We start from the raw sequence: 16,092 nt of genomic DNA, 5'->3' as shown, positions 1-16,092 counted from the left end.
ATATATATATATAGAGAGAGATAGATAGATAGATAGATAGATAGATATATGTCTAGAGAGAGATACTGAAGTTATCCTGCCCACATTTGACTTTAGTGTAGTACAAACTTCTTGTTTACAAGGTTTAATTTAATCAATTTATTATTATTATTCAAACTGACAGATTGTCACGCACGGTGAGCCTTTATTAAATATTTCATAAAATCTCCTTTATAGTTAAAAATAATTGGGGTGTCTGATTTTACAACTGTGGCCTGAAGTTTCCATCCACTCGTGACTGCCATATCCAAGATTGAAAGATTTAAGAACTTTCTAAAATAAGAACAGGGTGCACAGGTTTTGAATTTATTGTCTTTTCCTACAATAAAAAAAAGAAATGTTAAAAATGAATCATAAAAGGCTCAAATAATAGATGCCATGATGAGTAAAGCAGTGGTGTTTACAGAGCTACACAGCTAAGATTTGTCATTTAACCTTGCCGTCCTGTGTGATAACTTCACATTATAAAACCAGAGAACCTGTTTATTACGAGCTACAAAAACAAACATGATTTATTAAGATATTGTCGTTGAATCTGCACTTTAAACTTTACATGAAATGGTCGAGGTGCTTCCACATACATTCATACCGCACCTGTAAACTGTTTACAGGTAGAAAAACACAAAACATACGTCAATATGTTGACACTAACGAACAGACAGAAACAGAAAATTAGACCCTCGTAAAGCTACAGTACCTTTTGGTGAAGAGATCGACGGAACAGCGGCTGAACAAGCCGACGTGAAACGACAAATAGGAGGGATTGCACATGAAAACGAGACTAAAGCCCAAGTTTTACAGATTAAGGTCCAGTGTACGACCGTGTTCTGAAGCTGCGTGAGGGCACTCGGCCCGGTCGGTCTCTGACGTCCTGAACAGGCTCAGAGGTCCAGATCGTTTAAGGCATGCAGTCACATCATTTATCTTACAAAACGCTCTTCCTGCCTCAGAACAAACAAAAAACACAAAATGATGAAAAGTCAAAAACATGAAAAAAAAAAAACATTCAGTTGTGCTTAAAATTCTCAACGTCAGACAAAATGGTTTTAGAACAGAAGTTCTGGGTCCATAATCAACTTAAATAAAAGATCAAAATGTTCCAATTTCAGCAATGATTTGTTTTGTTTGTCCTTTTTGTGATGAAATAAAACTCCTTACGTGCAAAACGAAGCCCAACAAAACATTTATAAATAACTTCTTTAGATTTAGAGAAAATAACAGACACTTTAACGTAGATTCTGAAGGTTTTGGAAAGAACGTTAAACCAGAAACGAGTTCAGATTCGCTTCCTTACGCAGAATCAGCGCGCTCGCAGCGTGAAAAAGAGCCGTGCGTTCGGACTCATTTACAGCTACGAGAAAGGTAAGGCGACAGAAACGGCCCTTGGTCTCACCCGGAGACTCGGTTTGACGTTAATCCACCCGGCAGACCTGGTTTGGTGCTGAACGGAGTCTGGGCTCGGGTTAGAGGATCACCAGATTAAACTCCAGATTTAAAGTGAAGTACCAGCACCGACCACAAGAGGGCGCACATGCAGGAGAACTGAGGCTCGTCTGCAACTCCCTCAGATTAAAATCAACCAACAGACATAGATAATGCACCAGCATGTGAGCTATGGCCAATAAAAACAAAAAATATGCAGTAATGTGCAAAAAAACTTAAGTCGTCGCTACGTTCTTTGAATATAAAACATCTAAACAGTCAAATTTAGTCTTGAATCTTTGGGCGTTGTTCTCTTTATCCTGCAAGTTCTGCCATCTGCTGTTTACTTGAACTCTTTAAGACCTCTAATAATGTTTTGCTTTTCATTTTTAATAAAGTTTTTTTTTTTAATCAACAGCTCCTTAATGTCTTTTTTTTGGGGGGGGGATTTTGGTGTTTTTTCCTCTCAGTCTTAGTCCAATACCTGAACGTTTTCTTTGTTTCTCTTCGGTACCAGCAGCCCGTCACAAACACACAAAATGTTCTCGCTTCTTTTGTTGAATTTACCAAGAAATAAAACAAACGGCTTCGTCTGACGGGCAGAAAACAGGATTTTAGCTCCAAGAAGGCGATTCACAAAGACTTTTTAGCTTAAAACTTGTTCTGCCGTTCATAAACAGCTGAAGGGTTCAGAAGTTTTTTCAGGTTTAGTTTCAAAAACATGGTTTTCAGATTCTGCTCACCTGCTTGATTCTTTTTTTTTTAGTCCTCAAATCATCTTATGTTTTTATCAGGAACCCACCACGTCGCACTTTAATGTGATTTAATCTTTGGTGCTAAAATCCTATTTTAAATCTGTCAGACTGTTATTTTGGTATCCTGGTGCATGCTCAATAATCCAGGTAGAAAAATCTAAAAAAGTTAAGTCTGGTCCAGTTATTTTGGTAGTTTTTTTTTTATCTCTGCGACAAGCTGCAGGCAACAAAAAGCCTAAAAGACCCATTTTAATACCAAATCTGTGCAAATATTTAAACTTGAATGATTCACTGCTTGACACTGATTTAAATCTATAAAGTCAAACATTAAAAGTTTATCCTGAACCAAATTAAACGGAGCAGTTTGACAAAGTTTACTCCAGAAGTGTTTCCACATTTAACGTTACACAATTCTGAACTGTGGGTACGCACTCGACGTAAACAAAGCTCCTCTTCATCCCAAACAGCCTTTACATGGACTCGGCCATTGTTGATATATTTTCTTGCATTTCGGCTGTTTTTGTAGGTAAACAGGTAAACGGTAGCTGGCAGCCGTTTGTAAAAAGACATTACCGTAATTGCCGATCTATAAAGCACACCCAAATATAAAAATAAATAAATTTAAACATAATTTTGTAGCTAAATAAGCTGCGCTTGTGTATAAGCCGCAGGGTTTAAAGTAGCGGCTTAGACACCGGCAATTACAGTAATCGTCAACATGATGAAAAACGAGCAGATTTAAATTTTCTTTTGATCGTCCCTCAAGACTTTTCAGGAACAAATAAAAATTATTCCTCTGAAATGGGTCAGGCACTGGACTAATAATGAAAAGCAGAAAAAACACTCAACGTCTGAAGAACTGCTGATCGAAACCATTCAGCAGAACCCAAGAAGGTCCGATTGTTGGGGAGCGCAGCAGAAAACAGCGGCTCAGGACTTGTGCACAGAACCGTCCACCGGATCAGGGTTTGTTTTAAACTCCAGCGTCAGATCGGTAGTTTGTGCGTCGTCCTGCTGGGTCGCGTGGCTCCACCGTGGCGGAGGAACCGACAGCTGCGGCGCCGTGTGCAGCCCGGTGTCGGGTCTACAGGTAAGAAACGATGCCGACGGGCCCGACTGACGGGTCCGGTCAGAATCACCCAGAGGCTGCAGTTGTTCTGACGCCATCGCAGATATTCCTCAGAGTCCGGCCTCTGAAACGTCTTGGACGCCAGGTGACGACCCAAACTAGTCCGAGGCACAGTGAAGTTCTGCTCACCGGTTCCGTCCGGCCCAGAGGTGAAACCAGAGCTCTTACAAGAAGAAATGATCCTTTTCCTTTCCGCACGTCTCTGCATGGGTGTCGCAGGTAAAAGTGGGCGGAGCCACCCGTCTTTACTGTCTGCTGTCAAAGCTGCTGCAGCTTTCCTCGTAGGTGGGAGGCGGCTCTGCAAGACACAGGAAGTAAGAAACAGCTGAAGGAACGTTTTAGGGTCAGAATAAGTTTTTCTGGTTTTTACATTTCCTTTAAGCTTTTTACGATCCAACTCCTCCTCCTGCTTACTTTGTGCTATTTTAGCCATTTATACATCAAAACATTCAGCTCGTTCAGGAAGTGGCGGCTGTGACCTTTTGATTCACTTCATTTACAAAAAGTTTTCCCACAGAAACAACAAGATCCCTTCAGTTTATTCAAAAACAGTTTTCTTTTTTAAAAACGGTCGAGCTGCATGTGAGGCTCTACATGTCTTCTTTTGCTGCTTTTAGCTTTTAGCTAGGTTTTTAATAATTTTAGCTTTTAACTAACCTTTTGCAGCTCTTAGCTTTTAATGACATTTATGCTACTTTTAGCTAGCCTTTCAATGTCTTTAACTAGCCTTTAGCAACTTTTAGCTTTTAGTAGGTCTTTTGCTACTTTTAGCTTTAAATGAGCCTTTTGGTACTTTCAGATAACTTTTAATACTCTGAGCTAGCCTTTTGTAACTTCACAACCTTTAGCTTTTACTGAGAATTATGTTGCTTTTAGCTAGTCATTTATTACTTCCAGCTACTTTTAGCTAGCCTTTTGCTACTTTTAGCTAGCCTTTCAATACCTTCAAATATCTTTTTGCAACTTTGGTTTAAAAACACTTCTGCTGCCTTTAACTAACCTTGTGGTACATTTAGCTTTTAGCTAGTGTTTAGCTCCTTTGATGTCCTCAGGATTCCCTTAATAAGAGTAAAATCAAGCCTGCATGAAAATATGTTGTTAACGTTCGGCTGTTTGAGCTCTGTACCTTGAGGGTAGTCGCAGCTGCTGTACTCTGGAGGCAGAATGAGGGAACAGGAAGTGGGGATCGGAGTCACGTTTCCCTCCATGAAGAACGGGATGGTTGCTCCTGTGGACAAGCAGAACAGCGGGGCGGACGCATCGGGTCTCCTCTGGCCCGGCGCGTGGCTGAAGGCGCTGGGGGACATGGTGACCGGCGGCACCGAGGGGTCCTGCTGAGAGTGACTCTTGGTGGGTAGCTCTTCGTTGGCGAAGCCTCCTGCGCCGAGCTCGTCCTCCGGGTCCACCTCCACCGGCGGGGCGCTCGGCGTCACCCCCGGAAGACCGGGTGGCAGAGTCGGGTCTGGACCGGGGGGGACGGGCATCGAGGGAGACAGGTTCACCGGGATGTTTCCGATGAAGATGGGCAGCGTGACGACTGTCTCAGGAGATTTTAGCGACACCTGAACCCGACAAACGACAAGAACGATTTAAAACGTTCACTTCCTGTTTGTTTGTCACCAACAGACAAACTCACGCCGACCTGAATGAAATATTCGATGTCTATGAGGCTGCAGCCGGCGAGGGCCGACTGAGGAAGAGGAGGGACGATGATCTGCTCCCTCCACTCCGCGTGCTTCCCGGCCTTCACTCCCGCTCCCTCCACCTCCGCGATGGTCCGCAGGTCGAAGACCGGCCGCTTGGTCCTATAGGTCACTTTCTGCAGACGACCAGAAATAAGAAACGAGTCGGTCACATTTTCAAACAAAGATAATCTGAGGAAACAGAAGATTTTAAATCAGCTCATTTGATAAAACAACAACTCAGAACTGTGGAAAAGTGTGTTTCCTTTAAACCTGAAAGGTTTGGAGGAAGCGTTTGTGCTGGGCTTCAGACCGCCGCCCTGCTGCAGAGCCCAGGAGAGGCTGATGCTCGGACGTTCTCCAGCAGGATTTTCTGGTAGAGCAGAATTCACGGTTTTGTCTGTTACGACGAGTCGTCCAGGTCCTGAAGCAGCATCACACTCCCACCACCGTGTTTGACTGTTAGTACGATGTCAGTTTAAATGTAACAAGACGCACCCGTTCTAAAAGGTTTCACTTTTATCTCGTTGTTTCATCTTAAAACTCTCCCATCGAGGACATTTTTGTCTGATTTATTTTTATTTTTATCACAACTCTGACCTTCACTGAGACGAGCGAGGCCCACAGGGTCTTAGATGTTGTTCTGGGTTCTTTGGGACCTCCTGGAAGAGTCGTCGATACGCTCCCAATGTGATTTTGTTGGGAAGGTCCACCACTGTTCCAGGTTTTCTCCATTTGTGGATGTTGGTTTTATTTAAAGTGTTTCTTGACCCTGCAGGTCTGGCAGTTATCAGGCCTGGGTGTGGCTGGTGAAACTAAACTCAGCCCAAAAAAACATTAAGTTGAGGCTAAGGACCATTTCTACAGTTGTGCCTCTGAGAGTGGCCGAGTCTCATTTCGAACGACAATAAAAAATAAAAACAAAGAAAGAGAAAAAAATAATAACAGTCATGACAATTGACACGCAATTTTACACAATTTGTTCAAAAAGGAGCAGGTAGAAGACAATCTTATGATTTCCTGCCCCGTCATACACATCAATATACAATCATTTTAGTCTCCCCACACCAAATAACCCTTAGAATACTCGCACATTACATGATGCTTAAACCTCACGTTCTCATCGTTGAATGTACAATTACTTACACATTATTAATATCAGCAATAGCATTTTTGGTTTTTGAAACTCCCATCCTATACAACATATTTTTCAATAAGCTCATTTTTATACTGTTTTATAAACTGGCTTATATTTGTACTTTGTTTGAGCTCGTCATTTAAATCATTCCATAGATCTACTCCACACTAAGTAAGTTCACCGCCGTCTCCTTTGTCTTTCCCACATAAAGATGAAGGCTGTAATGCCACGCCAGTCTACAAGGTCTTCTACCTCCCTCCTGTATGATGACTCTGTCGTGGGATATCGATCCCACCACAACTGTCATCTGCAAATTTCACTACCGTTGTTTGGTTAGCTGAGCAATAGTATGCAAACAGAGTGTAGTGAGTGAGGACCAAGGACACACCCCTGAGGATCGCCAGTGTTGAGAGTGGTGGGGGAACATGTGATGCTGTAAATCCTTACACTTGTGATTTAACATTTTCTTTTCTATATAGTTCTAGGTAGGCTTTTCCCCCTTAATAAATGAGATAATTTAAAAACTGCATTTTCTATTTACTCGTGTTATCTTATCTCTTAACAGTTTTGATTATTTGAAATGTTAAAGTGTTCATTTAAGTGTGCTCTGTGAATGTTTAATGTTTAATGTTCTGGTCTAATATTTAACACACTTAAGAATTTAAAGTCGAGCCCAGTGTGTCCTTCTGAGAGAAAATGTTCATTACTAACATCACACAGAGACTAACTGACCTGTACGAGACTGGCCAGGACGTAGCCCGTGTCTTTGCCGGACTTGTTGTGGATCTCGGTGGCTAACTTGATGACCTGACTCGGAACGTAACCCTTCATGTCACTGCAGGTTTTCAGCATCAGGGTTCCCGTCTTCACCAGGAGGTAGGTGAACTTCTTAGTGGTCACTGCAAAACTCGGATTCTGCAAAGTTACAGATGAGATGTTTGTCGGCGTGCACTGGAGGACAGTTTGGGTTCCTGTCGGTTCCACATCAGGTAATTAAACAAATATAAACTTACTTCGATGTCCGGAACCTCGTTGAGGTTGAGCATGTTGAGGATGTAGAAGAGCCTCTGGGATTTGTAGTCCTTGGAGAAGCGAGGCGTGTCGATGGCCGACTTCACGCGGTAAATAATCTTCCCAAAAGGTCCCTCGAAAGACGTGGGGACAGCGACTGGAGGACACGTTTGGACACGAACAAACAAATGAGACTTTATAAAAAACACGTAAAATATGTCTCATATGTCAGACACTACAGACCAGGCTTATGTGCATTTGTGACTATATTTTAATTTTAGCAAGTTTTATTAACTGTTTTACATGTTTTGTGCTTCAAACTTTATTTAATTTTAATCAACACGGTTATTTTAGTTTTTGGACCTGAGCACCTTAGGAATCGATGTTTCAGTCTTTCTCCCTCCTTAGATGCATTAATCTGTCCTCCAGCTCTAATGTTAAAAATCTTGGTGTTATCTTTGATCAGGACATGTCTTTTATCCCCCACATTAAAAACGTTACTAGAACCTCCTTCTTCCACCTGCGTAATATCACTAACATTAGAAACATCTGATCTAAAGATGATGCAGAAAAACTGCTCCATGCATTTGTCACGTCTAGACTGGACTATTGCAATGGTTTATTATCTGGGTGTCCAAATACTTCTTTAAAGTCTTCAGTTGATCTAAAATGCTGCTGCCAGAGTCTTAACTGGAGTTACTGGGAGAGATCATATCTCTCCAGTTTGAGCTTCTCTCCATTGGCTCCCTGTCAAATCCAAAATAGAATTCAAAATCTTACTTTTAACCTACAAAGCTCTCAACACCCTAGCTCCATCCTATATTACAGATCTTATTGTTTCATATTTTACTAACAGAGCACTTCTCTCTCAGACTGCAGGTTTACTTGTGGTTCCTAGAGTTTCCAAATCAGAGTGGGAGGCAGATCTTTCAGTTCTCAGGCTCCTCTCTTGTGGAACCAACTTCCAGTTTCTGTCCGTGAAGCTGACACATTGTCCAGTTTAAGACTTTCCTTTTTGATAAATCCTATAGTTAGTGTTGGCTTGTTATGCTGCTATAGGCTTACACTACTGGAGGACAAATTGACCTGAATTGTTAAAATTGAATTTTTATTTGATACTATTTCTATCTTAACATGTGATTCTTGACCTGCCATTGTGTATCTGTTCCTCTCAAACCCAGCCGGTCGAAGCAGATGGTCCTCTTGTCCTGAGTCTGCTAAAGGTTTCTTCCTCATCAGGGAGTTTTTTCTTTCCACTGTCGCCTTCATGCTCAAGAAGAGAGTTCTGTGATGGAGTTAAACTCAAAGCTGCTCCTCAGATAAATAAAGTTAAATTATTATTTTATATATGAATGATTCTGTTAAATTATTATTTTATAATATATGAATGTTTCTGTTAAATTATTATTTTATATATGAATGATTCTGTTAAATTATTATTTTATATATGAATGTTTCTGTTAAATTATTATTTTATAATATATGAATGTTTCTGTTAAATTATTATTTTATATATGAATGATTCTGTTGAATTATTATTTTATATATGAATGATTCTGTTAAATTATTATTTTATATATGAATGTTTCTGTTAAATTATTATTTTATATATGAATGTTTCTGTTAAATTATTATTTTATATATGAATGTTTCTGTTAAATTATTATTTTATAATATATGAATGTTTCTGTTAAATTATTATTTTATAATATATGAATGTTTCTGTTCAGTCCCTGAGACGACTTCTGTTGTGACTTGGTGCTTTATAAATAAACTGAACTGAATTATTTGACATAAATGTATTTATTATAGCAATTTATTTATAATTTGTACTCACTTTTTTTGTATTTATTGTTTTTAGTAAATTTCTTATATATATATTTCTAATATTATATTCTTTTTTTTAATCTCTTTGAAACTTTTCGTTCTCATTTCAAATATTTATCACTTCCATATATGTTGACTAAAGTATATGCTTTTAAATTTTATTTCGGTGTTAAAGTTTTTTATTTGGTTCTTGAGGACATAAAGTTCTGTTTCTTTCACTAATGCTAATTATAATATGATCATTAATGATTGTTTTTTCAACCAATGTTGTAACTGATTTTATTTGTAGTGGTGGATGGTTTCCATCTTTTTATAACTCGTTACTCTTCGCTGTATAAAAAGTGACCGACGAACAAAGTGTGAATGACTGAGATGTGTTCACCACTGATCAAAGATCAGTTTTCAATGTGAAAACAAACTCCTCAAGCTAACACGGTATCAAGTTTCAGTGGTTTAGAGGCTAAAGAAAAGAAGCTTTGTGTTTTGGTCAAATGTAAACTGAAGTTAAATAAAAACAGAAAAAGAGCAAAAGTCAAAGGTAAAATAAAGATGGACTCGTTTTATTTGGTCCGAGTCAAAATTTTAGTCAATTTATTCACTTTTGAACAGAAAAAGTTTGCAAAACAAACGAAGTGAGATGAAAACGATCCGTGCGGGACATGAAGGAGGCCGACCGTCTGAACCCCACACGTTTTGTCCTGAATGTGAAGAGGACGGCGTTTGTGCGCCTCGGGGGGAGGACGAAGGGGTGAGAAGGACAAAGAGGGGCGGAAATTTAAGAAGCGACAGATAAAAATAGCTACTCAGAGAGAAACAAGCGAAACAAATAACAAGTGGAGAGAAAAAACAACAGTTTGTTAAAAACTGCTTCTAAGAATGTCGTTCTGTCGTCTGAACAAACCGACAGTAAAAAGATTAGAGTTTAATAAAGTTTATTAGGAAGGAGGTGATTTGTTGCTTATGGGTCGTTGATTATGATTATTATGAGTCAACGCTGACAACCTGGAAATGTGGGCCGGTGCGCCAAAGATCGACTGGCTGCCAAATGGCGGCTGCGCGAGCGTGCACGGGAGAACTTTAACAAGATTAACACTTAAAAACAATTATACTGAGGGGAAAATAAGTCTTTGAACACCCTGCGACTTTGCAAGTTCTCCCACGTAGAAATCATGGAGGGGTCTGAAATGTTCATCTTAGGTGCATGTGCACTGTGAGAGACATGCACCGTGCACTGCTGCTTCCTTAGATACACAACTTTTACTAACTGGATTTTTAGTGTATGTGAACGTTTCTGTTCGGTGCCCGAGACGACTTCTGCCGTGACTTGGTGCTGTAGAAATAAACTGAACTGAAAGTCAGCGCAGCTCCAACGTTTAAACATTAACCCCGAGCTGTTCCTCCACACCTAGCTGGTGTTCCACACGAGTGACTAATTCCTACTGGAGATAACGGTGACTGCGGAGAGAGCGAGCAGAGGTTATCGCCTGCGTGCTTTTGTCTCCGACGTCAGCTTTGAGAAAACAGGTCTGTGGGAAAAACGGCTACACGTCGGCCCGGGGTCGGAGGGTTTCACTCACCTGGAAGGAGGAACTGGAACGGGAAACTGTGCTCGCCCGGCGGAAGAATTCCTGGAAGAAACCAAAGCCCGTCAGCTGCAGAGACGGCCGACACTGAAAACTAAACGGTCCTGTCGAGTTCGTTAACAAGTACATGTAACAACAGATGTGAGGCCCAAACATCAACAAATCACCAAAATGTTGTGAAGAAAAGCAGAACGCCCGTTCATATTGAGCATTACCTTACATCAAGAGTTAAATGAGATCATGTGACGCTGACGATGAACTGATTTGTGGCTGTTCTGATCAAAGCTCCTGTGTGATCTCATGGGGAATGATCTTATGGCTCATCTTTGCCGATACACATTTTCCTGGATCAAAATTGTTCCTAAACAAAAACACATTTTAGCTAGCAAGTGGGGGATTTAATTGCAGTAAAGGTCATCAGGTCACGTGATCTTCAAGGTCATAGAAAAAGTCAAAAGCCCAGTGGATCTGAATGTACTCAGGAAAGTAAGGTCAGATTTGGGATCTGCATCAAATTCCCTTTCCAGTGACACCAGGTTTGTAAAAATGGACCCAGCAGTTCCGGAGAGAACGATCGTTGAAGCGGCCACGCCCACTTCAGACACAAAGCTCAACGTTAGGGGGCTGCTGGTCCGACTGACCTGAGATTTGAGACGCAGTGGGATCACAGACAAATGTGCCAAGATTCATTATAATCCGAGATGATCGGGTCCATATGTTCTTTTTTTAGGGGGTGATTTTCCTGAATGAATGATGCTCAGCTACTAACAGAACTAATTCTGTTCGTCTCTAATCTCTAAAACTGACTGAATTAAAGCCTTTTTTTTGTGTTGGCTAATGTTGATTAGCTGTGGCGTCCATCTTGAATTACGTTGACTCAAAAGTTAATCAGGTACAGGTGAACTGAATACAATGATTACTTTCATAAACATCTTCTTTCGGCTGTTCCCTCTTCAGCGGTCGTCACAGTGACTCACCCTCCTTCAACTCGCTTGGACAAATCTGCACGTCTGTTTTGGCTGAAGCATTTTAGCCGGATGGGCCTCCTGACATAACCCTCACTGTTGACCCTGGTTTGGAGCCAGAACAGAAGACACTGGTTTGTGCTCCATAGTGGATGGTTTAGGGCTTCATCAGTGGTTTATGAGGTATTTCGCTAACAGACAGACAAGACATGCCACGCTGCATGACAAAGATATCCGTTCGCTCTACAGTGGTCCTCCGTCTTGGTCCTCGAGGGTCACTGTCCTGCACATTTTAGATGTTTCTCTGCTTTGGCACTCCTGATGTCAAGTCAAGTCAGATTTATTTATAGAGCACATTTAAAACAGAAACCGTTACCAAAGTGAGGTCATCTGGACAGTTTCTTGTTTTGTGCTGAAACGTTTCGCCTTCGATCCGGAAGTCTTCATCCCCTTGAAAAACTGCCCAGATGACCTGACTGAAAAATGTTGGATTGTACATCTGAATTATTGAGCATGGACTTTGTTGTTACCAAAGTGCTTAACAAAAATATCACATCATCAAATAAAAAGTAACAAGATATATTTATAGCACGTGGAATAAAAATATAAATCAGAAAACATAATTAGAAACAATGAAATACTAAATCAGATCTGATGACCTTGTGTTAAATAGGAATAATAACAAAAGCATGAACAGAATCAGCATCAATGAAAAACTAGATCTAAATCCGATCCGATGTGTTAAATGTCAGTGAATACAGGTGTGTTTTTAGGAGAGTTTTAAAAATAGAGACTGAGGTGGCCTGTCGAATGTTGATGTGCAGATTGTTCCAAAGTTTAGGGCCCACGACTGAAAACGCTCGATCTCCTCTGAGCTTCAGATGGTTTTTGGTACGGCCAAAAGCAGCTGGTCTGATGATCTCAAAGCCCGAGAAGGAGTATAAGGATGAAGAAGGTCAGAGAGATATGATGGTGCAAGGCCGTTAATGCACTTAAATGTCAGCAGGAGAATTTTAAAATCAACTCTGACACGTACATGAAGCCAGTGAAGGGAGGACAGAACCGGAGTAATGTGCTCAAACCTGCGAGTTCCTGTTAGTAGCCGAGCTGCAGCATTTTGTACGAGCTGGAGACGTGAAAGTGAAGCCTGACTAACCCCAACATAAAGTGAGTTACAGTAGTCCAGCCGGGTTGTAATAAATGCATGGACTAGTTTTTCAAGGTCGGATCTGGACAGAACAGACTTAAGCTTTGCTATTTGCCTCAGCTGAAAGAAGCATTTTTGTAGAACAGAGTTGATCTGTTTATTAAACTTAAAGTCCGAGTCTAACACTACCCTGAGATTGGTAACCGACTGCTTTAGATGTGGCTGAAGGGAGTGCAGGTTTACAGGATCAGTGACAGTGGTAGAGCTTGGGTTAAACACAATGACCTCAGTCTTCTGATCATTAAAACTCAAAAAGTTCGCAGCCATCCAAGTCTTGATGTCATCAAGACATTTTAGCAAAGGGTGGATGGAGCAGGAACTGTTTGGTTTTAAAGGCAGATAAATCTGAGAGTCATTGGCGTAACAATGAAACGAAATACCATGTTTCCTCAGGATGGACCCCAAGGGGAGCAGATACAATGAGAACAGAAGGGGTCCAAGAATGGAGCCTTGCGGGACCCCACAGGAAAGAGGGACAGAAGCAGATAAATGATTGCCAAAGTTAACACAAAAACTCCTGTCACTCAGATACGAACGGAACCATTCTAGCGCCACCCCTGTAATCCCAACCCAGTGTTCTAGCCGTGACATAAGGATGCTGTGATCAACAGTGTCAAATGCAGCGGTAAGGTCGAGGAGTACCAGGATCACAGACTCACCAGAGTCATTCGCTAGCAGAACGTCATTACAGGCCCTTACTAAAGCTGTCTCGGTGCTGTGCAGGTGTTTAAATCCTGACTGAAAAATCTCAAAAATTCAGTTTACATTCAACAACTTGGTTAGTTGACTTAAAACTATTTTCTCCAAGATTTTAGAAAGAAATTGAAGTTTTGAGATTGGCCTGAAGTTTGAACGAGCTGCAGGGTCAAGTCCGGGTTTTTTAATTAATGGAGTTACCACTGCATGTTTTAAAACATCGGGGACCACACCTGTAGCCAAACTGCTGTTAATAATGATGATGTGAAAAACTGAGGCCTCTGCAGAACTTTAAGACCAACTGAAGAGCAGGGAAATGACTAAAACATGATGGACGGTGGCCCTTGAGGACCACTGCACTAGCAACATTCAAAGGGAGGCTTGCCCCTCCATAAAGGCCATGGCATGTAATAAATTATTAATGTCTGTACGTGTTTGCGTGTTGGGGAGATGCTTAATTTCCCACCCATCTGCTGCATCAAACCTCTGATTTAGCCAAGGTGTTCAGAGTTTTGACAGTAGGTTGGGTGACCGCTGGGTCGTGGTTAGTCCAACTACCGATGAATGTACACATGTGAGGGGGGCTAACCAAACTCTGTATAACTGGAGATCAGCTGTTTGTAAAGTCACTAATTATTTTGGTTTTAAAACAAGAAGTTACTCAAAACTGATTCAAAACATATATTTCAATACTCATTTTCACATTTTGTTTCTATATTAATTAATGAGTGTCGGCAGACATCAAATTACAAGCCGAAGCACGAGGTTCCAATAATAAATACGTTTCTGTCACTCTGAGCACCTCGAGCCAACAAGCTGATTAATTCTCTGAAGGAGCCGACGGCCCAATTAAATCCTTCCAGACAGCGACGCGTCTCGCCTCATTAGACAACGGGCACAACTTTTTCCATTAGTCTGACTTTCTGAGGACGGCCGAGGAGAAGGTGGCCACACTTTGTCTTTGTGTTCGTTTGCAGAGACAGGAAGCAGTCGTGCTTTCTGAACTAACTCAGGCAGACAGAAAAACCTGTTTATCATCACAACTGAGGACATGTGCAGATAAACCTGTGTCAATATTTGACACCTAAAGACTTTCTCAGTTCCTTGTAACATTTATTAGTTCGTAGCCTTTGAAAGGGAAGCAGCAGAAAGCAGCGTGATCGTCAGCTGCTGGTGTTCGAGCTGAAATCACACAAGAATCCTTCACGTGTGCGCCTGATAAAACATGGCCTTTAGTGAAATGTTTGTGCCTAGTCTCATTTATACTCGAGCCTGTTGTTTACACAAACAATGTTTACTAAATGTTAGTTTTAGTATCAGAGTGGTGATAAGAGGTTAACCGATGTGTGATTTTAATGGTCTTTGCTCTCTAAAAATCGTTACATTTTAATTTAACAATACTGCTAAATATAAATAAATATTGAACAACTCTTGAAATAATTTGTACACTTAAAACTAAATTATAAGTTACAGAATGAGGCTGCTGCATCCTCATTCTCCTACATGATAATAGACCTGTCGCGATAAACAATAAATCAATCGCATGATAAATGAAAACTATCGACCTCATTTTCATTTATCGGCTTTATCGTTTCTTCGTGTGTCTCTCTCTTTCTACTGAAGACACTGGATGAAAAAAGGTTCAACTCCGGTTCTTCACTGACCCCTTCCTTTCTCTTTAAAATCCGTTTTAACCGTACAAAATTGCGTTTTGGATCGTTAAAAGCAGCTAAGCTGAAAAGCTAAGCTACGAGCTAAGCTAACAGGCCGACCTCGAGGAATAAACTTTCGTCTTGTCGAAGCTCCAAAATTCACGCTTGAAACCCGTGCCTTCGTGTAAAAAGTTGTTTTTCTCTGCAAAAAGAAGCTGAGAACTTGTTTACTGATTTTTTTATTAAAAGCTTTGTGTGACAAATGCTAAAGAGCTCAAACCACACCGAGCGGCCGCCATTTTGAGAACTGAAGAGAGACAGCCCATGTCACGTCAAGGGGCCTCCCTCCCATTTTTCTTAAAGAGACACACTGCTCGCTCCCTCACTATCCATCATTCTGTTCAAACGGTCTTATAATGCCATCCAGTGGTCAAAAAATGTACTACACACAAAAATTAACCAACATTTCTTCTTAAATTTGACAATAATTACTAATTATTGTCAAATTTCAAACAATATTATCGCAATAATTTCTGAGACAATTAATCGCCAACTTGATAACTGATTTAGTGACAGCCAATTTGCTAAGTGACCAACGTTGGCCAAATAAATCAAGACAGCCAATCCGTCATTCTTTATCTACTAATAAATACACATGTTGTTTGTATTTTGTACAGTTAATCAGAAACTCCTTGAATTCTGGGAAATTATCTGATTAAAGTAAAGAGCTCAAAAATCCCAACAAACATGGTTGTATAAAATGTTTACATGTGCAGTTCCAGAAGCATTAAAACAACCAAAGTGACAGAATTGGACATCTGAAAACAGGTAATACAGACGTTTTTAATTCTGAACTCGTTTTTCTGATTTTAAATTAGCATTGCTGTAAATGAATGAGTGAAATTAGGAATATCACAACGGTACCGACGTAAAAACGCTACATTTTCCCCCATTAGAACCTAAATTCAACTGACTGCAGGGGAGTA

The 16,092-nt window shown here is 40.6% G+C and overlaps 1 protein-coding gene across 1 annotated transcript in view; it reads right to left on the bottom strand.

Moving 5' to 3' along the window:
- Window positions 1-3,590: 3,590 nt before the first annotated feature.
- arrdc1b (arrestin domain containing 1b) overlaps window positions 3,591-16,092 on the bottom strand; it is a 31,757-nt gene continuing 19,255 nt past the window's right edge. Inside the window, exons 3-8 of the mRNA XM_037692069.1 lie at window positions 10,581-10,631; window positions 7,179-7,333; window positions 6,898-7,080; window positions 4,988-5,164; window positions 4,472-4,907; window positions 3,591-3,643 (exon numbers count right to left, since the gene is read on the bottom strand). Of these exons, the coding sequence (XP_037547997.1) occupies window positions 3,591-3,643; window positions 4,472-4,907; window positions 4,988-5,164; window positions 6,898-7,080; window positions 7,179-7,333; window positions 10,581-10,631 (1,055 nt within the window). The remainder of the gene's footprint in view (window positions 3,644-4,471; window positions 4,908-4,987; window positions 5,165-6,897; window positions 7,081-7,178; window positions 7,334-10,580; window positions 10,632-16,092) is intronic.

This window comes from Nematolebias whitei, chromosome 18, assembly GCF_014905685.2.
Source record: "Nematolebias whitei isolate Nwh7 chromosome 18, NemWhi1, whole genome shotgun sequence".
In the NCBI taxonomy this organism is placed as follows: Eukaryota; Metazoa; Chordata; class Actinopteri; order Cyprinodontiformes; family Rivulidae; genus Nematolebias; species Nematolebias whitei.
This window is presented reverse-complemented; position numbering and strand designations above follow the sequence as displayed.